Genomic DNA, 26,898 nt, shown 5'->3' on the forward strand with positions numbered 1-26,898 from the left:
AAATAAAGCAAATATTCAGATTGGAAAATCAGTCATTTCACACTGCGCTGAAACACATAAACATTGTGCTAAAGATATAAAATCCTGCATTTTTTAAATGTTATCCTGGACTGTGTCCATTTCTGGGCCCTTCAGTACAAGGTACACAAACAGCTATTGGAGTGAGTCCATTGAAGGGTCACAAAGATGATGAAGGGATATCTTTCCTGTGAGGAACAGCTGAGAGAGCTGGGGCTGTCCAGCCTGAAGAAGGGTAGGCTCAGGGGGAATCTTATCAACATACATTAACAGACGAAGGGAGGGTGCAAAGAAGATGGAACCAGACAAGAGGCAATGGCCACAAGCTGGAACAGGAGGTTATGGGATCATGGAATGGTTTGGGCTGGAAGGGATCATCTAGTTGGACCATCCCACCATTGGTGGGGACACCTCCCATGAGACCCTGTTACTCAAAGCCTCATCTAACCCAACCTAGAACACTTCCAGGGATGGGGCATCCACAACCTTTCTGAGCAACCTGTTCCAGTGTCTCAACACCCTCATGGTAAAGAACTTCTTCCTTTTTTTTTTTTTTTTTCTAATCTAAACCTAACCTCTGTTAGTTTAAAACTGTTACTTCTTGTCCTATTGCCCTGGTAAAAAGTCTCTCTCTGACTTTCTTGTAAGCCCTTGAAAAGCTGCAGAGCTGATGATAAGACAGAGCTGGCACAGAAGACTGCAGCAGAGGTAAGACTGTCATTAAGGTAATCTCACATTCTTTCTGCAAGCTTACATTGAGGTAAAGACAAACAACTGGTTCACAAGCAGTATGATAGGTAAGGGTAACTGGCTCTTTCCTGCTTGAGCAGGGGCTGGACCAAGTGACCTCCAGAGGTCCCTTCCTACATCAGTCATTCTGTGCTTCTCTCATAGCAGCTCTACATTATAACTGATAGAAATAACCGATTTGTGGTAGAAATTAATGTTTTGTGTATACCCCACAAGGCAATTTGATGCTTCTGGCTTACCTAATTAATTAGCTGTATTAGTTACAAGCTTACTCAAGTTACCTACCTTGGTACATTATGCCTGCAGAATAAATTATTCATCTCACAATACTTCTCAGCTAGAGTATTGCCTCTTTCTAGCTCCACTATTTATATGAGAACAGCAACCAAATACAACAGTATATATCTTAATTAATTAAATGCTAGGGAATTTACTCAAATATGCCTAAAAAAAAAAAAAAAAAAAGATACATAGAGCTTACAATTTGTCAAACAATAAACTGTACAGCTCCAGGATTCATAAAACAAAGACATGCAACTCCAGGAGGTAGGCAATATTGTAACATCACCAAAAAAAAGCACGTACTTTACAACTGTTGTATGAGTTATTCTACTCTCCTTTTAGCTGAAGAAAAATGTTGGAGTTTGGAAACAATAAAAACACTTCTATGTGTTAGGCTTTACTCTCTGTGTGACTGAAGCATGTTAGCAAGCTGACTTGTATGCATGTTTTGAGTGAATGCCTGTGATTGAGATCAGTGGGGAAGCTTTCAGTGTCCAAGAGGCAAGCAGTGAGGCTCTGTCTCACAATCAGTGCTTCAATAGATTCGATTAATACAAATGTACATCCTGATCAAATAACCTCTTTGGCAGGGTCACCTCTCAGATGGAGGCGCCTCTTATTTTCACATCATTTGATCCATTTAATGTTCACTGTAATTGAAAATATTATCCTATCAGGTAGGTTTCGAGCAGCAGATCTGGGGCACAGCAAAACCATTGCTGTTAGAGGTTGTATCATCAGTTTGTGTGTGTGGTATTTTGTAATTTTTATATCTTATTTACACTTGGGATCTTCCAGCAACTTGCTGCTCTGATCTGGTATCCCTCTCTGCTTCTCACTTCGAGAGACAAGGACAGAACTGGAATTTCCTAACCAGAACTTTGTCTTTCATCACACATTGTCCCTAGGCTTCACCTTGAAGTCTTGCAGTCCACTAAAGTGCCCTTATGAGTGCCACCAGGCACATCTTCACTGGGAAGTACACAAAGCAAACAGAATGGCCATGAAACAGCTAGAGTTTCATCACTAGAGAAATATATTAGTAAATATGTTTTTGTCATTGCTACAGAGCAATGTAACCAAAACTTAGTTCCCACATTCATGGTTCACAGCAGTTTTTAATGAACTTTTCCAATAAAGCCACATATTCACATGTAAATACATGCCTGGGCCCAAACACCAGTCACTCCTGTTTGGGAGACTATCTGACCTACATTTTTTATCTTGTAATAGAAATGTTACACTTCCCATCTGTTACTGATAAAATCAGCTTACACATTTAACTGGTGTAAATTCAATGAGTATTAGAAAGTTAATTGTTGTGAATTAGGTGTTTAACTAAAATCCATTAAAATTACATGGATATAAAGCCCGTAAGTGAAATGAAAATTAGGCCCATCAATTCTTAGCATTAACTCAAGAACCCATTTAATTATGGGATTTGGGGAGTTTGTAATTATCTTCTAAATGGGGTGTTTACTGATTAAGAAATCACTAGCATAGTGTCATGCATGTGTGAAATTTTACTGACACCTAACAGCTAGATCTCTGACAGCGGCCTCCATCAGCCCAAAGGAATGTCATCTGCACAGAACAGCTCATTTATTTTTCCCTCAGGGGCCTTTGGAATTCCTGGGAAGAGGAACCACTTACATTTGCAAAGGCCTTGAATAACGTGCTTGGTTTTACTGAACTGGGAACACAAATTTAAGGGAGGAATTCAAATACATTTGTATTTCGATGAAAATATTTCCTTCTTTACCAGTTCTTAATTTCAGTTTCACTTGCTGTTTTTCTCTATAACGTGCTTTTCCTGCAGTGAAATAGCAAGGTCTGAGAACCTGAACAGAAACACATTTGTTTTAAACAGAAAACAAACTGCAATGAAGACATTTGTAATTCTCTGCCAAGGATGGTGATTTTCTCTTTTGACATTAATATTTTTCAGTTCCTTTTCAAATGAAGATTAAGGATATCACTTCAAAACACAGAAATGCACAATGTATGTACTGATCTATCAACAGATGACTTCAGGCTTTTCTGTGAAATGTTATATCTTTTAGGAGGAGTGGGAAATACGAAAAAATCTCTGATTGTGGGTTCAGTTTACTTGGGCAGTGATACAGGCATGGAAGTCTGCTGCTCAGAGTCCCCTTATTTTTTTGGTCTTGGTCTTGATTAGTAAAACTGTGCAAATAATATATTCTTTTGGCATTTCTTGGAGTGCATCTGGTCTCTGCTGGAAAATTCAGGTAAGGAAAGATGTGTGCTTAATGAGCACATACATTTTACACTTAAAGAAAAAAATCAGTGGAAAATGTGAATTGCATTAAAAAGATTAGCAAGGCTGAGAGCTAAGTACATTCAGAAAGATTTTGGGTTTTGCATCTATTGGAGCAGAATTATTCTAAATGCAGAAGGAAGTATCTGTTTGCTCCCATGCAGCTGTTACACACCAACCAAAAAAGGCTCGGCAGGAATGTGTGACACAGAGCCATTCATCACAGCACCAGAAATGGAACTGACTTCATGAGCAACCGAAAGAAAAAGCACATAGCAAACACGCAACGCAAATTTGCTGTTAGCTATGCAAGTCGCACATTTAGGAGACAGTATTAAGCAATAATTAAGCAATATAAAGAATACGGCTTTGTATCGAATGATGGGGTATAGAAATCCTATTAGCATTTAATAGCCGTGTGTCAAATTCCCCACTGTGATTTTAACACAGCTGTTTCAGGTTCTGTGACACGATGAGCCTGTATTCGGTGATTCAGGCAGGGGGACCGCACATCCTTTGTTGTCAGCTTTGTGCAGTATGACACAAAGCTCGTTCCTATCTCTCCACGGTTCAGACCCACGCAACGTGAAGCTGAGCCACATGTAGGAACAAGAAAACACTTAAGAGAATTAAAACTGCCAAAATGAGCACTGCAGTCACAGAGGGCGGACCTGCGAGACGGCAGAAGGCAGCAGCGCTGCAGAGCGCGGGCAGCGTTACTTCAGACATTAAAGGCACGCCAAGCAGCAGACTCTTCCCAACACCAGTCCTTTGTGCGAGAGGCAGCCCCCCGCCCCGAGCAGGGGTGTGGAGGGGGTGTGCCGCGCCGCTGCCCTCGCCGCTCGCCCTCGGCGGCGCCCGCGGCCGGGCTCGGAACTGTGGGATCCGGCGGTGCAGCACCGCCGCCCCGGGGGCACCTCGGCGGGACTGGGCTGAACACGGGCCGGGCCGGGCCGAGGGCGCTGCGGCTGGGGCTGGGCGGAAAGGGGAGGGATGGCGGCGGGAGGAGGAGCAGGCAGCCACGTCACTTTCCCCGGCCGCGTGTTTACGTGGAGATGAAGATGGCGGCGCCGGCGTCCCCGCCACGGCAGCTGTCGTCGCTGTGAGACGGGACAGGACAGTACAGCGAGCTGCGTGTGTCTCGGCTGAGGGGGGTGTGCCCGCCTGCCGCCGCCCATAACGCTCTGTTCTCCCCGCACGGACGCCATGGAGGACGAGGAGCGGCTGAAGAAGCTGGAGGCTGGCAAAGCCAAGGTGGGAGGCGGCTGCGGCGCGACGGGGGCGGGGAGGCTGGGGGAAGCGCGGTCAGCGAGGCTGCGGGGCTACGGCGGGACTGGGCTGCGGGACCCGCCGCGAACAAAGCCGCAGAGGATGCGCTTTGCGCCGCGCTCCCGGCGCGCACCCTGCCCCCCGCTGCGGGCTCGGCTCCCCTTGGCTCGGCGGGACCACAGGTATCGCGGCGGGGCCGGGAGGTGGCAGCCCGCGGCGGGGCGGGGAAGAGGGCCGACCGAGACACCCTCCCGTCTGCCTCTTAAGCCCAGGCAACTCCCTGTAAACCTTTAAGGAAGTTTATAGAAGCGGCAGCTGCTCCTGAGCGCGGCACTAATACCTCTTAGGGCCCGGGATTAGAGCTGCCGCCGGCGATGTGCCGCGGGGCACCGCTCGAGGCGGGCGCCGGGGGCCCGGAGGAGCCTGACGGGAAGCGCCGGTGTGGCCGCGGACAGGAGATGATGAGCGGCGGCGGTAGGAAAATCGGGTGAAAATAAGCACTCTGACATCAGGCACCGTCTGGTTTCTTCGGGCGGTTATTGCTGAGTGACAGAGATCAGAGCTTTGTAACACTACTAACTCGCATATGAAGCCGGCGTGGCTGGAATCACCCGCAGCTAAAGGCAGGAAGAGGCAGTCTGAAGATCCGGCTGTGAAGTGGCATCGTTGGCCTGCTTATGTAGCTGATGGAGACAGGTGTGTAGTTGAGCTGTGAAGCATTATGCTGCCTTAGCAAAAAAAAAAAAAACTTTGTAACTCTTTTGTTTCTGCTTCTTTTGAAAGGATGTTCCACAAACACAGGGGTAAAGTCTTGTAGGTGAAGGAACAGGAACACCTGTTGGGGAATACTTGGAGCCCACACAGTGTTTAAGCACCGCAAGAACCATGTGATGGTTTGATTTGGAAGGGATCTGAAAGGTCTTCCAGCTCAGCCCCAGCCATGGCAGGGATGTGGCGTGGCTGTGCTGAGAGGCACCGGGCAGTGGCAGCAGCAGTGCACTCAGTGGCACCCAGGCGGGCTGATTCTTCTGTAAGGAAACGTTCACAGAGAAAATAGTGGGAGTAAATTTGCTAATATTTCAAACCACAGTGAATAATTCATTATCAGGCTTTCTGTTTGTGTTGGCCTGGTATTAACTTGGAAAATTACTGACAATTTCTGAAGAGTGAACCAGAAGTCGAAGCTCAAGAAGGAACACCTATATCACTGAATCACAGAATTGCAGGGTTTGGAAGGGACCTCTGGAGATCATTGAGTCCGACCCCCCAGCTAAAGCAGGGTTCCCTACAGCAGGTCACACAGGAAAGTGCCCAGATGGCTATTGAATATCTCACATCTCCAGAGCAGGAGACCCAGCAGTCTCTCTAGCCTGTTCTAATCTCTGTTACCCTCACAATAAAGATTTTTTTCCTCATATCTGTATGGAACTTCCCATATTCCAGTTTTTTGCCCACTGCCCCGTGTTTTATTGCTGCACACAACTGAAAAGAGCCTAACCCCACTGACTGAACTCCCACCCTTTAGATATTTGTAAATAAGATCCCCCCCAAGTCTTCTCTGTGCTGAACAGTTGCAGATCTCTTTACCCTTTCTCATAAGGGAAATGCTCCGGGCCCTAATCCATTTCTGCTGGACTCTCTCTATGAGTTTTGAATAGAGAGGCCCAGAACTGGACACAATACCCCAGGTGTGACCTCACCAGGGCAGAGTAGAAGGGAAGGATCACCTTCCTTGGCATGCTGGTCATGCTTTTTAAGATTCCTGCTTGCTTTGTGAAAAGGTACGTACACATTTCACTAACTTATTTTACACTTTAGGAACACCATCGTTATTGTTGCCCTTCTTCTAGCCTTTTCTGGTTGAAACTTAAGGATGTTCTCATAAATATATCCCTGAAGATTTCCATATCCTATCGTTTTAGGCATCCCCTCTGGTTAAAATCACTACAAGTCTTTAAATCTATACATGTTTTACATAACAAGAGGCTGTAAAAGCAGTCTTAGCTTTTCAGATATTTCAGTGGCATTCTCTACACTGTTTACCCTCTTTTTTTTCTTTTTCTTCTTTTTTCTTTTTTCTTTTTTTAAATGCATGAATAGTGTAATTAAATGTGTTGTACAGTGGAGACTGCGCCTCAGTCTCCCAGTGACGAGTGTCACTGCTAAAGAGAGAAAAGAAGGAACTGTGTTAGTGGAGAATGGAAGCAGGAGTTGCTCCTGCAGCTGCTTTTCTCTTTTTCAAGGATACAGGCACATTCACATTCATGGTCAGTATGTCTCCCAAAACTGCTTGGCTCCCATGAATATTTTCTGCAAACCACAGCAATGAGCATCCAAAAAACTTTTGATCCTAACCACTGAAGGCTGTTTAAGTAGCTGGAAAAACGTGTTGTAATATGTATTGCGTTGCTATACTGCAGGTATCTTGATGCTGCTTCTAGGAAAACCTAAACTTAAAATATAAATAAGATACTATAGTAAGCGTGGGATGAATAGGAAGGCCAATGATGGAGTCTGAGAGATGCAGTAGAGATGGTAGGTACACTGCTAAGTTATAATTCTAACATGGGACTTAGATTCTTAGGTCTTTTTTCCTCTAAAAGTAGCGCCAAGACTCAGTGTGCATGTGCTAAGCGATGTGATCTTCCCAGAAAACAGTCATTTGGTGATTTTCTGATCATAGTTTTGAGTACTAGCTGTGAAGTTTGGTTTTGTATGAGCTTTGTTTTTGTTTTTTTTTGTTTTTTTTTTTTGATGTCTTCATATGATGCTGTCTCCCTACACAGATCTTTTGCAGAGAAGTCTATCACAAATGCATTCTTTGCAATGGAAGTTTCCTTGGAGTCTTCTTTGTAGTATTTTTGGAACTGAGAAGCAGCACTGTGAATCATATCTTGATCGCATGGTGCTAGGAGTGCTCCAGCCTGGCAGAATAGGGCTCAGCCTTACCCAGGATGTCATCTGAAAAATAGAATAAGCTCTTGGTAGAGACGCACCAACCTTCATGTGTATCTGCTGACTTTCTGAGACTGCTTCATACCAAAGGTTTGGTGTAGTTGCAGCATATGTTATTCTGTCTGTTACAAACCCACAACAGCAAGGGAGGCATGAAATCAAATGTGGCAAATTACATGCTCCCTTTTCCAGACCTGTAGTCATTCACTGTCCTTTGCCACAAGATAAATGTGCTGGATATTAACCCAGGGTTGATGAATGTTTCCCTTAAATCAAAATGGTCACTTTGTGCCTTTGTAGAACTGTAGTCTCCCGAAACAAGCTATTTCTTTATTTAGATCCTGAACTGATTATCTTGGCTCAAGAAAAGCGTTTGTCAGAATCCAGGAAAGGTGCGTGTCAGAGCAGCTAGTTAAGGGAAGCAGGGTTGGCTGTGGTAGAAGGGAGATTTGTGCCAGCAGCAGAAATATACATGCATGCTGTGAAGTTGATCAGTGCCACCAAAACATGATGAACTCGGAAATCAATCAGGTATGTTGTGTGCCTTGCCTAAGAGATTCTGGAATATTGTTGATTGCCTGAGATTGTGTAGGCACACACCTGATCCTGCAAAAGATGAGGTTGGTGGTTGAACGTGTTGATTTATACGTGCGCATACTAAGTGTGCATGTCTGTGTGTATCAGTTTGCTTGGAAACCTCCTGTAACATTAAAGAGGTTACTGTTTGTGGTGGCTTAGTTCGTTAATTTTATGTATTTATTTAGCAGCTTAGGATCTAGCTTTGGTATCAGGATGTTGCAATGTTTTGATCACCTTCCAGATCTGTATACAGTAGTTTGCTAGTTTCAGAATGACAACGTTGGGGACTCAGATTCCTTTGTAAGAAAATGGCTGAGGATTTTGGCAATTTTTAAGTAAAATAATTCCATTTTCATAAATATTTTATATTTAGTATATGGTTTTATTTATATACGTATATAATTATATAGATACATATAATTGTGTGAAAGGCAGACACTCTTATAGACTTGCAGTGACAGAAGAATTCTGCCACGTTGTTCTGCAAGGCACTAAACCTCACAGCTATTAAAACTGGTTAAAATAAGAGATGTGGAACCATCAACCCCAAGTTTTATAGAAGAGTCCAATTTACAATCTTGAAAGGGAGTAGAAAGGGTGCACCCCCAGCTGTATGGGTTTTTTTGCTGTGGGAGGTGAGTGAGTGAAGATATTGATTTACTGGGTAAATTCTGTGAGTTGGTCTAGGATTTCACTTGTAAGGTTAGAAGTAGATTACTTATTGTCCTAACTTTCAAGAGCTCTGCATATATCTGTAATACATTCTTGCCGTAGTGCTTGAAAAAACTCAATAATTGTTGAACAGTCTCAAGAAATAAGGAACTGTCTGCTGTAATTAAAATGTAATTAAACGTATCTGTGTTGTTCGAGCACAGATGAGACTCTGACTGCAGTGAATGCTTTTGATCTGTGCCAGTGAATCACTGAGCAGATGGGGCAGCAAAGTAGGTTTGGGAAGCTCTGACGGCACTCAGTGGACAATTTATACAGGTTGTATAACAGATCTGACGAGTCACCTTCACAAATTGAATAGTAAAAAGAAATAATTGCAGATTTTGTCTTCTGGTCATGCAGTTTTCTGGTGGCTGAAGATGAGAATACGTGTCATTAAAGCAGCATTGCTTAAGAGTCTGAGAATGTTGGCTGTTTGCTTTCATACATCTTACTGTCTTCAGAGCAGAGGAAGATTTAAGATCCTCATCTCTGGCCTTTTCAGACTGAGAAATTTTGGATTTCTCAGAGAAAGCTGTTCATCAGTTTTTCTTGGGTTGTTTGCTTGTTTTTCTGGGTGGATTTTTGTTTTGTTTTGTTTTTGTTTGTTTTGTGTGTGTGTTTTAAGACTTTAAGCAAGACATGAAATAATTATATGCCACAGTGATTAAAGCTTTAATATAAAACCCCCAGAAGAACTTAACATATAGATTGTATTTATAAAACACAGCCTTTTAAAATCCCCTGCAATTTACTCAAGGAGGAAAAAAAGCAGTGTCTTGCTGGTTATTAAGAGCTTTTCATCACAGAAAACAAATTAAATGCATTGAAACCTTATATTTTGTGAAAGAGCTGGCCTACTAACTTGTCCTCTTTTGCCTTCGGGTGCAGACTATTCATTTTGTTCATCATCTGTCTGCCTTCAGTAACTTGAACAAAAACAATTAAACAAACTCCTGGCAGGAGGAATTTCCTTTTCAGTCTACATTTCCTTACTCTGCTTTTCTCTTAAAACAAGAAATGGCATTCAACCATATCAAGAAGTGCTGATTTCATCATAAAGCCCTACTCATTGCTGGTTTTCATTATAAACTATGGAGGAGAGCAGCTTTATGGGCTGGCAGCCTTCAGAAAGGGAATGGTGCTGGGCTGCATCTATATCTGAATATGTTGTATGCATATTGCTGGACAGGAGGGAAAGAAACGGAAGGGGAATGCAGGCTGACCAACAAAGGTATGGGTAAGCTTTAGCTCAACAGCTGTGAGCTCAGACTGCTTTATCTCTTTGTTTAAAAAGAAGCAGGAGAGTGCAGTGAAACTATGAGAATGTGCTCTAACAAAGAAAAGAGCTTTTAAGATTGTTTACTTGGGGGAAGCAATTTTCTTGCACCTGAAGATCTTCACAAACCTGTGAGGATCCTGCCTCATTTCCAGGCATTCCTCTTGTGTGTCTTTAAGCTGTTTCTCCTCCCAGGTCCTTTCAAACTTGCGCTTTCGGTTCCTCTTCATCTTATGCAGGCTTCAGTACTCACTTTTGCATTTCTGTCAATTCTAAATGCAAATAGTAGGAGGTTTGTCTGTGTGTACTTTGATTATGAACATGAGTAAGCTTAAGAACTGATTTTGTGTCACAAAGAAAATCTCATACTGATCTTTTTGTGTCACAGATGCAAAGGCTGAGAGTTTACCTTGGAGCGAAAGTGTCTAATTTTAGAGGTAGATAAGGCAGAAATTGCCAAGGTGTGAGAGGGACGTTTTTGTTGTAGTTGAGAACAGTGGATATCTCTGCGTTTTATCATTTGTATACATTTGAGATGTAAATGTGTTCTGTATAATTTATTGTTATTAGGGTGATGCATAAGCTTCAATTAAAGATCAGACTGAAAGGTAATCTTGTGAAATTGTATTCAGGACACAAATTCTTCCTGTAATAGCAAAGAATTGAATGACTTGTATTAAAAGAACTTCAAGTAAAACAACTTAATTTTTCTGTTGAGTAATAGAACCAACGACTCCTTACAGTTTCCTCAGTGTTTTTCTTTGTGGGTGTTTTGGTTATTTTGGTTTGTTTCTTTCTTTCTTTTTCAAGAAAACAAGGGGAGAAAAGTTAAATTTTTCTCCATGGTGTTCAAGTTTCTTCAGGAGTTTATGGGATCCCTATAAAAATAGGGCTTGAATTGAAGTACTGAACTCAAGCTCTTTTTTGAGCTGCTAGGATTCTTCCTTTTTCTAGGAGTGTTCTCCATTTTTCTGCGTTTTGGTAGGTTTGAGCCCCATTTTCCTCACTCCAGGGATCTATTCTAGCTTTCAATACTGAGCTGTTATTCATCTTAAATTGCCCTTTTATACAAAGCTCTAAATTAGCTGTCTGCCCTGCAGTAGTGATGAGCTTGAAGAAATACTTTCTTTGTTCTCATGATACAGGTAAATATCACTCCAAAAAAACCTTTTTTCTGTACCTGATTTAGAGAACACTGAACTTTAATCCAGGATGCCCGGTGAATTTTATAAGAAAATGAGAAATTTTGCAGCACAGTGTTGTTAGAAACACTATGAAACAAGAAATTGCATTTTAAAAAGGCAGTTTAGAATGTTTTCTTGCTGCTTCATGTGTGAAATGAAAGCACTGCAGTAAAGAAAGGAGAAACTTACTCTTTTTCTATATTCAAGCATTTCTTTATTTTGGCACTAGACCTCTCCTTGGTCTGTTTTCCAGCTACTTATTTTCTTAATAGGCATGTTGCAATAGCAAAACAGAGGTGACTGCAATATTTGTTTCCCTTGCTTATAACAGTGTCTAGACAAGTTTGTTTGTTTATACTGATTTGGAAGTAAGCATGAGTGAGCGCCAACACAAATTCTACTTAAAGTGCTTTCTGTTAAGTACATCTGATATTTCAAGGTAGATATATCAGACTTCTTGACATACGTAGATTTTATTAAAGATCCCTGAATGGTTGCATGGTTGTTTTGCAGTTTTTTGGTCGATTTTTTTTTTTTGTTGGTTTTTTTTTGGTGTTGACTGGTTGTGGTTTTTTGTCTGTTTGTTTTGTTTCTCCCCCCCACCCTGAGGAAATATCCTAACAAATAGATTCTTTTGAATATTTGTATACAGAGATATTAACTGCAGATTGACATGGTTACTATAACATCTTACTGCTTATTATAGTGAAAAATCTGATGAAAATGAGGACAAAAAAAAAAAAAAAAGGCCTCTGAAGTAGTTCCAACTTTGTTGTTTTAGCTTATTTCCACTATAGGATTATGTACTAGTAACACAATTGCTGGGAATCCTAATGAAGGGTATGAAAATGCTCTTAAATGTCTGCCCCATAACTAGAGTTAAATGTATTACTATGTATTAGTTTCTAGATCACTTATTTACTAGTACCAGATAACGTGTCACTTCAAATGTGATAGGTTATGTTGGTGAGTATACCACAGTTCAGTAAAACTCATCTGGTAATTGTGGTCTTTTGACTGTTATGTTGAAACATGAAGCAAATAGATCTTGAAATTTATCATGATGAAATACTTGCACACTGCCTGCAAAGTGCTGGCATGTCATATTTTGTTGATGGCTCTCATTTTCCCATTTATGAAAAGAAATCTGAATCTGCATTTTTCACATGGCTTTTTTAGAGCCTGACATTTTGTGTTGCAAAGTGAAAAAACAAGTATATTTAAAAACGCTTAGATTTCTTAGAATTCTTGGTGTCTTAGAAAGACGAACTGTGTACTTCCACTTTCCCTTCTTCCACAAGCAGACCACCAAAAGCTTCCAGGAAGAGCACGTTCAGTAGTTGTGAGCTGAGCAAAAGTCCATGAGAGTCTGGAAACCAAACACCAAACTCAGCCACAGTTGTAATAACCTCAACTAGTTGCATCATCACAAAACAAACAGAACGTGGTCCCTTGGACCATGCTCCTAAACCTCAAAACTTGAAGAAATTTCTTCAACTCTCCACAATTAGAGATAATAATTTTAAAAGGATGGTACTGTATTTTGGTAATATTTCTAGGGGAAAAAATGCATTTGATGAAAACTCTATTGCAAGGGCAAAATTACAGTGTATATCTAAAATTACAATCCTGAGCTAAAGAACCAAGACCAGTGGAGAGCTGAAGAGGCTTTGTAGTTGGAATTCTGAGATTGAGTGTGTTTCTTTGTAAATAGTGGTAAAATACGTATTACAATATGTAGAATAAGTTGCAAAAGCTGAGTTTCCTGGTAGGCTATAAAGTAACGGAAATGGTTATACCTTTATCCTTGGTTTGTTTCCCAAAACTTTTACTTGTCCTTGCACTTAAGCTTCTTTGTGAAGAAATCCTCTGTGTCCAACTACAAAACAAGAGAAAATTATTTAAATGTTTTAAAGCCATTTGTATTACCAAAGTCAGGTAGCTGACTTAGCATTGAGGATATATATTTTCACTTCAAAGTTATATAGGAGAAATACCCACCACTGCAAGTAATGCTATATAAAAATAATAAGTAAACCTTGCCTTCATATATTCAGTAGTATGTTGTGACAGCTAGCGTGGGCTGGTGTGTTTTAGAGAGAGTGGAATTCCTGGTACAAGACTCTTCAAAGGGTGATGTGTTTCCTAGGTTTTCTTCATTACTCAGAACATATTCTATGAATTGACTTTTGCATTTAAATTAAGAAAGGGAAAGAAAAAAAAAAAGTGAAGTTCATAGACAAATAGCCTGGGATCTTGAGAACAATATCAGTGCCTTTTGTGAGCCCACTTTTCCCTCATGATTCAACAATGTGTTATAAAAAAAAAAATAATAAAAGCCTGTCAAAATCGTATGTGTCTGTCAAGTCTAGCATACTGAGTGTGAAATTCATACAGTTGGTTCCTCCCTTTTGTCTGCTCTGCTTCTCAAGGAGCTCTCTCACAAACCTGCTGTGTCTGAGGGATCCATTCTCACTCTGGCCATTCAGTCTCAGACATGCCACACGGTATGAATTCATGAAAGAGTAACATAAACAGAAGGAGAAAATGAGTTTGACTTGTTTAGCACTGCTATATAATTTATTAAAAAAAAAAAAAAAAAACGAAAAACCCAACCTTCTTTTGTTACAAAATGAAAAGTATAAATTTTACTTAGTTTCTGCCCAGATTTAGAGCACAGAGATGCCCACAAATCATTCCAATAACTTCCTAAAACTGGATCAGACTGCTTTGGAAATCTCAGCACTAATTTTTGTGAAGATATTGCTTTTGTAACTGATTTGATGTCATCACGTCACAAGGAGTGCCTATTCTTCCTTGCTTAGCTTGAATAGAATTTAAACTGCTGATCTGTAGCTGGAAAGCTGATTGCCTTGTTGCCAAGGCTGTAACCTTGCACATTCTGTATCAGTTTCATGTCACTTGTCAAGTTGAAAAAGCTGATAATCTCATGTTGCTTATTAATAAAGTGTTTACACATCACCTATATGTTCTAAAAGTATCTTCTTCCTTCAGATTTCTTAGTTAATGAGAAAGTATAATGAGCAAAAATATTCAGGTCTTACTGTGCTTTACTGTATTCTTTTATGTACTATCTCTGTCTTTAAATCAGTTTGTTTTTCAGTTTTTGATCTTTAAATAACTCTGATACAGATTTTCATTTTGTTACATTTTTCTTTAGAAAGGAGACGACGTGTAAAGTAGAGGGGAAAAAGCTCTATTTATGTATTCTACATAAATACAACTGAAATAGTTTACAGCAGAACAAAATTTTTTGCCATTATATATTCTTCTTCCTCTTAAGATGAAAAAAATTGAATTTACAAGAATCAGGCAGAATTCTTCAAGAATTATAAGCAGTGCATAGAGACTCAAAGGAAATGAGTAATTAACGGTTTTTTTCCAACAAATACTCTCTTCAGCTCTTTTTATCCAAGTTCTAATAAGCTCTTCTCCATTTAGCATATGGATTAAATGTTATAGTGCAGGAGAAACGAAAAATACGTGCTGCTGTGAAGTGCAGGATCCTGCTGGTCAGGGAAAATATGCAGCCAGCTACAGCTCCTTTCTAGTAGCATCAACACAAACCAGAAATGACAAATGCTTCTTATAAGTTTTTCTTCCATTAGCTATGTAGAGAAGTCTGGACAAAGCCTCTTTAGATGCAAATTCTCTCTATGCCTGTCCTTAGCTGCCTCGATCTCTCTGCATCTTTAAAGCCTTACACTCTAGGTATGGTAGTCTTTTAAGTTAATTAATTAGACTTTAAAGTTGAGTGTGTATCAAATGTTATGGAAGAGTGAACAGCATTGAGTATTGATTAATACAAGCAGTAGTATTGCCTGTTGTCTGACTACAGCATTCTAATTTTTGTTTGTTTGTATTCATTTGTTTTTACTTCTTGTAGGATTCTGATCAGTATTAGTAATTTTTGAGAATCAGCTGATTCCTCCCAACTCTGGCCCCCTGGAAGCTACAGCGAAGCTTGATTAACGCACCATAACCAAGGCTGCCATGAGCAGCAAGACTGCTTATAATCAGGAGGTTTCTAAGTACTTGAAAAGATTCTTCTTTAAAAGAAACAGGCTTGTCTAAATGAGTTATTTAGTCTAAGTGTGATAATAAGGTCCCTGGGGATCTGTGCAATTGTTGATATGGGAGTGCCTGTAGGTAACTAGGGCTGATTCATACAGAATTTATTGCTGGAAGTGTGGTGTTAAGATTCTTGACACTGCTGTCATCTTACAAGCTAACTAAAGATTTCGTCTAGTTACAATAATCATTTGGAGGTTATGGCTAAATGAAAAATTGTTCTTAGGATTGTTTTTGTTTTAATGGCTTAATCTCAAAGTAGGTGGTCTTTCAAGCAGAATCTTTAAGAGGTCTGTGTCACTCAATAACTTCATTATTGTCTGTGGAAAGAATGCATGGCTATATGCATGCAGTACTAAGCTGAAGTGAATGGCAAACCCTGTGAAAAGGCTTAGAATTCATCGTAATCCTGACAAATGATCTGGTTACAAAAGGACGTGGAAGCAATTCTCAAGGACTTTTCTGTCTCTTTAATGATAAGGACTGTTTTTGGACTTCCCAGGTCCCCAAGTGTAATGGCAGAGTTGGAGTGAATGAAGCGTTGTGTACAGCACAGAAGGTCAAGCTGGGAACTTCTTAAGCAAATCTGATGTACAAAAATTTATGGGACTGAGTGTGATGTATCCAAGCATCCCGGCAGGAGCCATCTGCTGTCATTACGAGGCTATTCCCTGTCATCTTTGAAAGTTCATAGTAATTAGGAGATTCCAAAGGAGCGAAGAAAACAAACAAGCATCAAACCTTTCTTGAAGAAGGTCAAGAAGGAGGATGTGGGAAGCTGTAGGAAAGTCAGCCTAGCTGTGGTGTTTGGGAAGAATATGGAACAGATCTGGAAGCTGGTTTGGGGTACAAGGGTGATAGTTTATCAAATGCAAATGAATTGTCTTCTGCAATGAGATAAGTGACTAAGTGCACAAGGAAAGAACATTGGATGTTGTTTATCTTGACTTTAGGAAAACATATGATGTGATCTTTTATAACCTTTTTTTTAATCAAAACATAGATGAATGTCTTGAGTGAGTTGATAGCAAGGGAAGTTAGACAACTGTTGGGACTGCTGTGCTCAGAGTGATAATGCAGAAGCCATCTGGTTCATTTGTGGTATAACCTACATTCAGAGTTTTCTTAACTTTTCAAAGTTAACATTGTATTCAGTGTTAAGAATAAAGCAAAATTAAAATATATTCTCTGACCTACCTTGAATTAATGGAATGATAGAGTGTTTTAAGTTAGATGAGACCTCTGGATGTAGCCTAACCCCTCCCCATCCCCTTCACAGCAGAGCTAGCTTCACAGTGAGGGTGGGTTGCTCAGGGTTGTAACTAGTCCAGCCTGAGCATCTGATAGGTGTCAAGTTGCTTAAACCTCAGTGATGTGACAATCAATTCAATCAGTCATAATAGGTTAATACTTCTCAAATAAGAACTTACAGCAGTTTGGGTACTATCATCTCATATCCAGTAAAGGTGGTCAAGTATGACATGCTTTGATTTCTTTTAAAATATTAAATGTATTACATTAGGAATAAAAATAAGGGTTTACGAAGTAAACTATTCCAAAGTGAAGAACTATCAGGTGGAAGGCTATGTGGATGTAGACGTAGTATTGCTTGGCTTGTTTTCACCAGTTCTTTCCAACAGAACCTCTCCTTATTCTAGTGAAAAATGGACAGTGTTTAGTGAGTGATGAAGGTGGTCATATTTATATCCCCACTGAATAGATTTGAGGAACTTGATTCACCAAATGTTAGATAAACAGTGTTTGTCATTTTTCTTACATTCTTTCCTAGGATGCTTATTGCTAACATTATAGATGTGTTTTGTCTATAGGGAAAAGTCAATCATTTTGTTATCCTTCCAAAAAACACAACGCTTATGAGGAAATTTGTCTTCTCATTACTGCACACCTGTGACTCTGCCTGTGTTATTATCCAAATCTGAAAAAATTATGTCACTTTCCAGTGCTGTGCTCAGTCTTTTAGGCCACGTTTGTTACTGCTAAGCATATGATGCATTTCCTACACCCAGCAGTCAGTTCACCAAAGAGCAAACAGCTGGGAAACATCATTAGAATTTTGCTTCTGGGTGCCTTTTTTCTTATCTGGTAGCACGAGGGCTGTCATCCCAGGTGATGATGGGCTGATGCGGTCAAATACTGATTGTGGCCTGCTGGAAACCAGCACAGCTAATCCTTCACAGCTTACCTATTCCTTCCCACGTCATTTTTTCATTGCAGCATATGTAGTGTGGTTTCTTTTCCTTGTGTTTCTTTGCTGATGGTATAAGCCATCTTTTAAATTCACATGCTCATATTTAGCAAATACTCTGTTTTAGATTTTATTTATTCTGATTTTAATTACTTTTAAACTCTAAAAATAGTTAAATACCGATTTATTCTTATCAAGCAACTGAAATAAGGTGCTTCTGTACACTGGGAGCATCACATTCAAAGATTCATTTCACAGGTCCAAATTGGGTATAACTTAAGGATAATTGGAAAAAAAAATACTAATATATAAGCTCATATTCTGTTATTCCATGCTATCCTTAAAGGAAGTGGTCTGATCAGTGCAACAGATTTATCGTTTTTAATGTAATGCAGCAAAATGACAATCAGTTAAGATCATTTCTGATATTGCTTCACTTTTTCCATGCTTTCCAAAATAAATCTCTACTCTGGGATATTACCTTCATATGCTGCATTTAGGGAAAAGAATACCTTCTTGATTTGTGTAATAATGTCCACTGTATATAATAATAAGTGTATCTGCATAGGTCAAATATTTTATTGGGAACCCACTCAAATTATTGTGCTGAATGCCTTGAAACTGGTCAAAGTAATCTTTTTCTAGTGGTTTTTTTTTCCCCCATGGTTGCAAATATAAACATAACTATTCTGCTTATTGTCATCTCATACATAAATGCATCGGAATATAACACAACCCATTAGTACTCAGAAATGCAAGTAGTTTATATTTAGGATCCCACTGCTAGAAGCATGAGAATCATTGCTTCATGAGGCTTTACATTTTCTGTTTTTTAGTTAAGTGTTAGAAGACCATTCTTTATAAAAATATAAAGCGTCAGCCTTAACTCTTCCACGAGTTAGACAATTAGTAAGCAAAGACAGTATCTACGTTACAAAACAAGCTCAGGGTTGCCAGTGACTTGATGGACAAGTGCTGTGTGGGGATCTTGGCAACTGTTGCTTTTGCATAGTTTTATATTTTTACAGTTGGCTTCTAACTGGCAAGCACAGATGGCCATAGACTGTGATTTGTGTACGTTTCTGAGTTGGAGAAAACATTTGTGCAGTTGTTTTTAAGTTGCATTGTTTAAATAATGTATGTTAACTACTCTGTATGATTTCTTTAATTGCTAAGCTTATAGCATGGGATTTTTGGAACCAACCACTTTAATATTTTTTTTAATGATATGAAAGACTTCTGTATCCAGCCTTTGCATATTTTGAACATTTGCTTTTAAGTGATTTCTTCAAGTTATCAATGTTATTTTGTCACATTGGCAACTTTATGTTGCTCCTGTGAAAATTCATCAAGTTTGGCACTGTAAAGCCTTTCTCTTGCTGTGAATGAAGGATTTTCTACCACAAAGTGAATGCTTCAGTGGTACTTTATGAAGCAGCTTCAGTGGCACTTCACGAAGCAGTTAGGACTGTTCTGGCCCAGAGTTTAAGAACATCTTAGAGAAACCCTGTGAACTTACATTTGAAGGATCAGGCTGGTTCTGCCCAACCCAAGAAGTTCAGTATACTATCTAACATACTTTTTTTTTTTGGCTCAGAAACGAGCAAAAATGAGGACTAAATCTAATTTTCTATGATGTAAATTCATAGCTTTAGTTGCTATCCTTTGATGTATAGATGTTTATAGAGGAGCCAGGACAATTGTAATTTTCTTTCCATTCAAAACAAACTGCAATATGAATCTGAACCATTTTGTAGTAGTATATTTTTTTTCATTTATAGGAAAACACTGGACTGCTTCTCCCTGAAACTTTTGTGACCTTAGGGTTTCCATAAAATAAACACATAGCTCCTGTTTTATTGGAGGACAAATGACAGTTGTCTGTGGGTAGGAAGGATTTTAAGGAGAAAAAGGACCAAATATTAGACAGTAAAATAACTTCATTCTTTTTACTGGGAGAAATTCTCTCTTTCCATCCATTACTACAGGAACGTAGATCTTTATTTAGTCTTACTTTAGGCTTAGGGGACAGACTTTCAGTTTTCCACTGCTTTATGGTGTCAGAATGCTTTCCTATATTTTGTGGGGAAGAATGGCAGTATGTGGAAAAAAATTACTGAACAAGATAGAGATTTAATTACTACTAGCATGTAGTATTTAATGACACTGTTGTCTTTGCTTTTTGGACTACTATTGTCCTGCAAGACATTTATTTTCCACTTGATTTTTTATTTTTTTTTTAAGACCCAAATAGACATACTTAAATGCTTAACCTGTTACGGCATTGTGATTGTTTTCTGAAAATAAACTGTTATCCTGAAAGAATGCCAGGGGATTAATTAAATGAATCTCCAGCAGCTGATTTAACTATGTATAGTTAAATAGCTGATATAAGAATACACTCATTGAAGAACAGGTGCTAAAACAGTTGTTTTAAGAAGTAACTACATAAGCAATGCTCAGATTGGTGATCATTTCTTTAAGTGTTACAGAAGGTAACATGCTTACTGATGCATCTGCTGTCTGTGCTATTTCCGAGAGTTCAAATTCTGAGTGCATTAATGATTTGATGCCTTTGTTTATTATATCGCTGCTATTGCTTCTCTTTGGAAGCCCGTTTGAAACTTGTTATCTGTAATGTCTATTGCCTAGTTCTTTATTTCTCTCTTGTGAGGTTTGGTATCCACTTATACACTATTTTTAAATAATTTGTTGTGAAAATGAAGTACTGTTTAAGGTTGAATATAAATTAATGCTGTTTATTGTTGAGTTCACTTACAGAAATGAACTGCAATAAGAGTAAAGCCCAACATTGTAATTTTGTTGAATCACAGTACCAAAAGAAAAAGCAGTCATAAAACTAAATGCTAGTACATAATTTTAATGCTTCTGTAACATTAGAGTCTCTTTCACTTGCCTTCTGTTTAGGAGGCTGTCATACATGCTTTTAAAAAAGCAGCTGTGTTAGCTAGTAACACCTCATCTACATTTACATCATGTTTAGTGTCCTGGGCTGTCCTTACATGGACACAGTAGCTGAAGTCACTCGGTGCCTTATGCAGAAATCAAAACTCCCAAGGGCACTGGGTCCAGTTGAGCAGTGACTTGTTAGCCATGAGTACATACTTACAGCCTGGAAGGCCAACTGTGTTCTGGGCTGCATTAAAAAAGGGGTGGTGAGCAGGGAGAGGGAGGTGATTGTGAGGTGAGGCCCTGTCTGGAGTACTGCGTCCAGGCCTGGGGCCCCCAGTACAGGAAGGACGTGGAGCTCTTAGAGTGGTCCAGAGGAGAGCCACTAAGATGATCAGTGGGTTGGAGCACCTCTCCTATGAGGAAAGGTTGAGGGAACTGGGCTTGTTTAGCTTGGAGAAGAGAAGGCTCTGGGGAGACCTCATCATGGCCTTCCAGTACTTGAAGGGAGTATATAAACAGGAAGGGGAATGGCTGTTTATGAGGGTGGATAATGATAGGACGAGGGGGAATGGTTTTAAACTAAGACAGGAGAAGTTTAGGTTAGATTCTGGGAGGAAGTTTTTCACACAGAGGGTGGTGACACACTGGAACAGGTTTCCCAAGGGGGTTGTGGATGCCCCATCCCTGGAGGCATCCAAGGCCAGGCTAGATGTGGCTCTGGGCAGCCTGGTCTGGTGGTTGGCGACCCTGCACATAGCAGGGGGGTTGAAACTCGATGATCACTGTGATCCTTTTCAACCCAGGCCATTCTATGATTCTATGATACATACTATTCAGTTGCTGAGGTTCAGTGGTTTTGTTTGTGAACATAAACATGGTGGCATGTAGTAAATCCTTGTACTGTTATAGACAGTGATGTATTTTTTTTACTCCTTTGAAGACTGTGACAACACATAAGGTTGGTCAGTGCCTGAGCTTATATGCTGATATTTTTGTTTCTGAAGGGCTGTGAGATGTTCATGCAGCCCAGAGAATGGTAGTGTAACTGTATGGAAAGCAACTAATGCTCTTAGGGTATCCAAATCCTTAAATTAGGATTCATCAGTTAATTAATATACAAACTTATCTGCTGGGTGCAGATTTTCAAAACTCTGTCATGAAGTGTGAATGTCTGACAACAGAATGGCAAGACAGTGATGTTTTCTGGTTCATCTTCAGACGTTTGTGAAAAAAAAATGATATGAATATGAAATATGAAAAATAAAAACTAACAGTTTAAGAAAGTAAGAAGTAAAACTCTTATTTTCTATTACTTTCTTTTGGAAGAATAAAATATTACTGTAACATTTCTGTCTCCTTTGTTAAAACTTATTTTACCAGATTCTGTCTCTAATGTGGAATTTCCTGGTCTGGGCAAACTGGATAATTTTTTAAAAAGCTACAGGAGGAGAGAGGGAAACATTTTTCCTTATTGAAAATAGAAAGAATTTCACTAACAGTGTGATGGTTCCTTTCCCCACCTCCCCTCCAGATATTGTTTCAAAAGGTTGTAGGATGTTGACAACTGAGTTTGTCCCTATACCATTGCTTTTTTCAGCCTAGCTGAAGAAAGCTTCAAAATCCAGATTTTTAAAGCTGACGTTATGGATCATCCTCCTGGAACAAAAGGAATTTGTTTCTATCCCTGTGTAACTTCCTCTTTGCTTCCCTTTAACCTGCCCGTTATTACCAGTCCTTTGAAACTCTGGCCAGAAGTGTAGGACAGAATGTACCTCATGAGCAAGCACCAACAGCTTATCTCCCTCTCTAATATAGAGTGAAAGTGGCTCTGCTTTATCTCTGCTCCCACGGCCTTGATACAGCAAAGACTTCCTATATGTTTCAGGCCTCTTGCACTGATGATCTGTGCTTTTTTTATAGAGAAGCATGAAACAAGTTTTCTGTTGCCCTCTGATTTTTGTCATGAACTGGTTGTCCCAGTCCACTGATTTCCTCTTCACTTTGGGAGAGTACTAACACAATTCAGATGTTTTTCTTCACCCTTTGTTAGAAGCTCTGGTACTCAGTCTCTGTACAAGAACAATAAAAAGTCAGTAGAGCAATATAAATAAGCAACATGTATGATATGTATGTATGTAGTAGTAGATTAATTAAAGAGACCCATCAGGCAATTTGGTAGTAGCTTATTTGTTTTAATTGGACTTTTCTCATAGCAGTGCAGCACCAAAATGTGCTTGGTGTACTTCAGTCTTTGTCATTATAACCAGACTTGAAAGTTAAGTGTATGAAAATGCTCTCATTGCTTACCCAGAAAATAACCCAGCTGTAATGAACTTAGCTGTTCCTCAGTCTGTTCCTATTTAAATTCTTGGGACATAGAAGACCAGGCCAGATCAGAACCACACTAATTCAGAGGCTTTCCAGCTCACGGAGCCATCTGGAGGGGTTCATTCAAGTTCAGTGCCCTTGATTATTAGCTCTGGCATCAGTACTGTCTGAATCAATACAGACTGCTAAAAAGATGGATAGAATTGCCCTACCTCCTGTTGCTGCTGCTATCTTGAGTTGTGCTCCATGCTCCTTCACCTGGTGATCCTGTAGGCCTTGTGCAGGGCACTGCCAAGGAATGGCTGTTTCTGAAGGTGAAAGTCTCAAGCTTGTATTTAGGTACAGATTATAACATTTCTTCTTAATAAATTGTCGGTCTTATTGGCATCTACTAAATCTCATGAACCACTTAAGTCTCCACAAGAGAAGACATTCTAAGGTCTTGCGCATCAGTTGGGAAAATCTGACTGTGAGTGCCACGTACCAATGAGCAGAAATATCTCATTCCTGAGCGATTAATTTCTTCTTCATTAAACCTAATGTTTCCCATTTATTTAATTGAGCATCTGCTGAAAAGAACAAATAAAGCTTCATTTGCCTCAAAAGATAACCAGAATGACTTGCAAAGAACATTAATTATTTACTAATAGTATAATTCAGATTTCCAGCTATGACACATAAATGTTGAATGTATTTTTTAAGTTGCTTACTTCATTCTGTAGGTTTTTATCTCAGAATTTGGAAGGAGTTGTGATTATCTCTTACTAGGTGACTCGTGAAATAGAATAAATCTAAGAATAAATCTGACTTGAAATCAACCACTAGAAAGAACTCTGTCTTCTGTATCTGATTATTTTCCATTCATCTCTCTCTCAGTCATTCTTTCCTTAGTATTGGTATTGGGACCTTGGAAGCTGTAGGCAGCACTCTTTCAGCAAGTCCCAAGCAATACCTGCCAAAGAACACTACTTCACTTTTGCCTACCGTCAGTGTGCCTGTTTACAGATCCTGCTCCAGTGGAGAACTTCTATCTGCTGGGTGGAAGGTTTTAGATATGCACTCTGCTGTTTAGCATAACATTTATATCAGAATACTGCAGTTAGGAGTAGTTCATTGGGCTTGCAACCTTTTTTCTTTTATATTGTGAGCTCAGATTCTCAAATAATGCATGGCATTATTACTATCAAATTCTGATTCACATAACAGGATTTGGGGTTTTTCAGTCACAGAATAAAACATTTAATCCCAAAATTGGTGTATAGACTGTTGTATTCATGTCTTTTTTATTTGCTATGGTAGGCATTAGCAGCAGCCATTTCAAAGGATTCCCTTCATTGCTGTCTGAGGGTATTCTGCATGCTCTTGCTCAGCTTGTTGCCCTCCAGAAGTCCCAAGCCCCTTTCAGCAGAGCTGCTTACCAGGCCAGTCAGTTCCCAGCCCTTCACTGCTGCATGACATAATTGCATCCCAGGTGCAGGACTTTACATTTATCTTTGTTAAACCTCATACAGGTCTTGTTGGCTTCATCGTCTGGTCTGCTGGGGTCTCTCTGTATGGTGGCACTTCCTTCTGGTGTATCTGCCTTTCCTCTGGTTTGATATCATCCATGAACTTGGTTAAGGTGCATTCAGTCTCATAATCAATATCATCTATAAAGACACTAAGTAGTATATGACCAAGTGTAACTCCACTTGTGACTGACTAACAACTTGGCTTTGAGTCGTTAACCACATCTCTGAGTTGTCTTCTTACGCTGACTGATCCAGAGGTGAGCTGGTCCAATACAGTGTTTCTCTGGACAACAGGCTGAGAACTCCCAATTAAGGGCAAGTCCTCTTCTGTTTGTTTATCCCATTCATCTGAAATTAAAGCAGTATCTGGAACATCTTTCAAAATGATAATAGATGAGATATGCAAGACCATGGTGTAGATCTCCACTCACATTTTTATTGTACGTTGTAAAAGAAGAGAAGAAAAATTGCTTGCCTGTAGCAACTCCTTTGAGGTGCTTTTTTTGTTTTGCCTGTAAGTTCATAGCTCATCCTTCTATGTTGCCTAAGAGGAACTGTGGCAGACGAACAGACCCTGCTCCTTCTGTAAAACGTGTGTGTGTGAATTTGAAAATTCAAATCTAGTACTGTTTGTGTGCAGGTGGAGGAGGTATAACCATATAACAGTACTTGTACAGGATGTGCTATCCGTAAACTTTTTGTTCTAGAGGTTACAAGTTATTTTTTTTAAGCAACAGGTACAGCAAAAATTATCTTGTTTCATACCAGCCTTCTTCAGAGGCACTGTGCAAATTCAATTCCTGTTAGCTGTTGTAGGTCTGCAAATGAGACCACACAGATGTGATTTATTGTAGAAGAATGTTAAGAGGTGATAAGCAGGAGCAAATAGAGATAGAGCAGCAACTTGTTTTAAACAGAGCTTAATATGTTTCTGTTTTAAAGACTCCTATGTCTATCAAAAAAAAAAAATACAGCTATAAAAATATATCTGTAGTTCAGCCAAAATACATTTGAATTCACTCAATATACAGCAGATCCCTGCAATTGAAATTTCTGGCACAATTATCACAGAGTATGCTGAAAATGTTTTATTTACTACTATAGTTATAACAACAGCATTATTTATTCAGTTTTCATGATTGATATGGTTTACACAAGTCATCCCTGCTGCTTTACAGGTTAGTGTGCTTCTTTCTCAATAGCATTGAGTTCCTAATAGTGATTGATTATTCTCTGCTTTTCTGATTTTCTGCCAGTTACAGGATAGCAGCATTTGAAAGCTTAAGTAATTTTGTATCTGATCTGTATGGTCTTGCTATGGTCTGTCCTGTTGTTCTGGGATTTGTAAGAAGGAAGAGGTTATGGTTACAACTAGATAAATTAATCCTCTGAATACCTAAGTTCTTATAGTCAGTCATTACTGTGGGAAACTGTTTTGAAAAGCGTAGCCATTACTTGCGTTCCTCATGCTGCTCTATTCTATGCCTGTGACTTCTGGTAAGTGTTTTTCCAAGAGGTGCAGTGCCTTGTGCATCCTCAGAATTTCACGCCAACATTTAATCACTTCCCATTTATCAAACTAATGGAGAACTGGGCAGCTGTTGCAAATGGTACCTCTGGAATTATAAGCCTGAAAACAAACAAATGTGCGATGTAAGGTACTCAGTCTCTCTTGTTCCTTCCAATTCTGTGTCAGTTCTGAGGCTTTCAGTGGCTGGAGTGGGATCCTTGGGATCCTTCCTGCTCTATCAGTAACTGCTGAGTTAGCATCTTTTGCTCTTGCTTGGAACTTTTGTAACTTGATGAAGACATGAGTTGTTTCAGAACTGCAGAGGCAGAACTGGCAAAAAGCAATGTTAAGTTCTCCACAGCCTTCATTAACAAGCTGGCATACCTTGAAGGCAAGGTAAAGGAATGAATGGTGGTATCAGCTTTTTTCACACGTGAAAAATTATTTTTCTAGAACTACAAAATCTGGAGGTAGTTTTCTGTTTCAATTCTAGAAGGTTTTTTTTCCATAGTTCCCATCATTGCTGGTGGACTGTTTTTTTCCTGCTTGTCATTGCTAGATTCTCGGCTTGAGTTCCCGAATTCCATTTTCAGAAGGAATTCTGCATCTGAGACTCTGCTGTGTTGAGCTGAGCACCACAGGATGCATTTGCTCAGCAGTAGCTTTTTGTTATACTGCTTCTCTCATGTCTAACTTTTTAATTTGATTTAAAATGTGAATTTGAATTCAAGTTCCATTAGTAGGTACTTCTGTATATATGTGAATGTGGTGGGTATCTGTTGCTATTCTTTGTAAGTGTATCTGTCACTAACAGTTTAATTATTTCCAAAGCCCTAGATGCTCATACAGAAATCATCAGTTGAGAACTTTTGTAATATAAAATGCAACAGCAACAGTTTCATTTGTACAGCTTTCATGTGTGCCCATCCACAGCAGTGTTCAAACAGGATAATTAAAGTGTGTTTACAACTGGCCTGGTAGGGTTTGATCAGTAAATTCTTAACAAGTGCAAATTGACAACTTAATTTTA

At 39.5% G+C, this 26,898-nt stretch overlaps 1 protein-coding gene across 5 annotated transcripts in view; it reads left to right on the plus strand.

The window, feature by feature from the left end:
* The first annotated feature begins 4,382 nt into the window (after positions 1 to 4,382).
* The window catches only part of AKAP9 (A-kinase anchoring protein 9), a 100,550-nt gene continuing 78,034 nt past the window's right edge, over positions 4,383 to 26,898 (plus strand). For all 5 annotated transcript variants that reach the window (XR_006934693.1, NM_207179.4, XM_046918326.1 and 2 more), the window contains exon 1: positions 4,383 to 4,585. Coding sequence is in view for 4 of the 5 variants with exons in the window: in NM_207179.4 (NP_997062.3) it covers positions 4,538 to 4,585 (48 nt within the window). In the remaining variant the exon portion in view is untranslated. The remainder of the gene's footprint in view (positions 4,586 to 26,898) is intronic.

The sequence above is a fragment of the Gallus gallus genome, chromosome 2 (assembly GCF_016699485.2).
Source record: "Gallus gallus isolate bGalGal1 chromosome 2, bGalGal1.mat.broiler.GRCg7b, whole genome shotgun sequence".
NCBI lineage: Eukaryota > Metazoa > Chordata > Aves > Galliformes > Phasianidae > Gallus > Gallus gallus.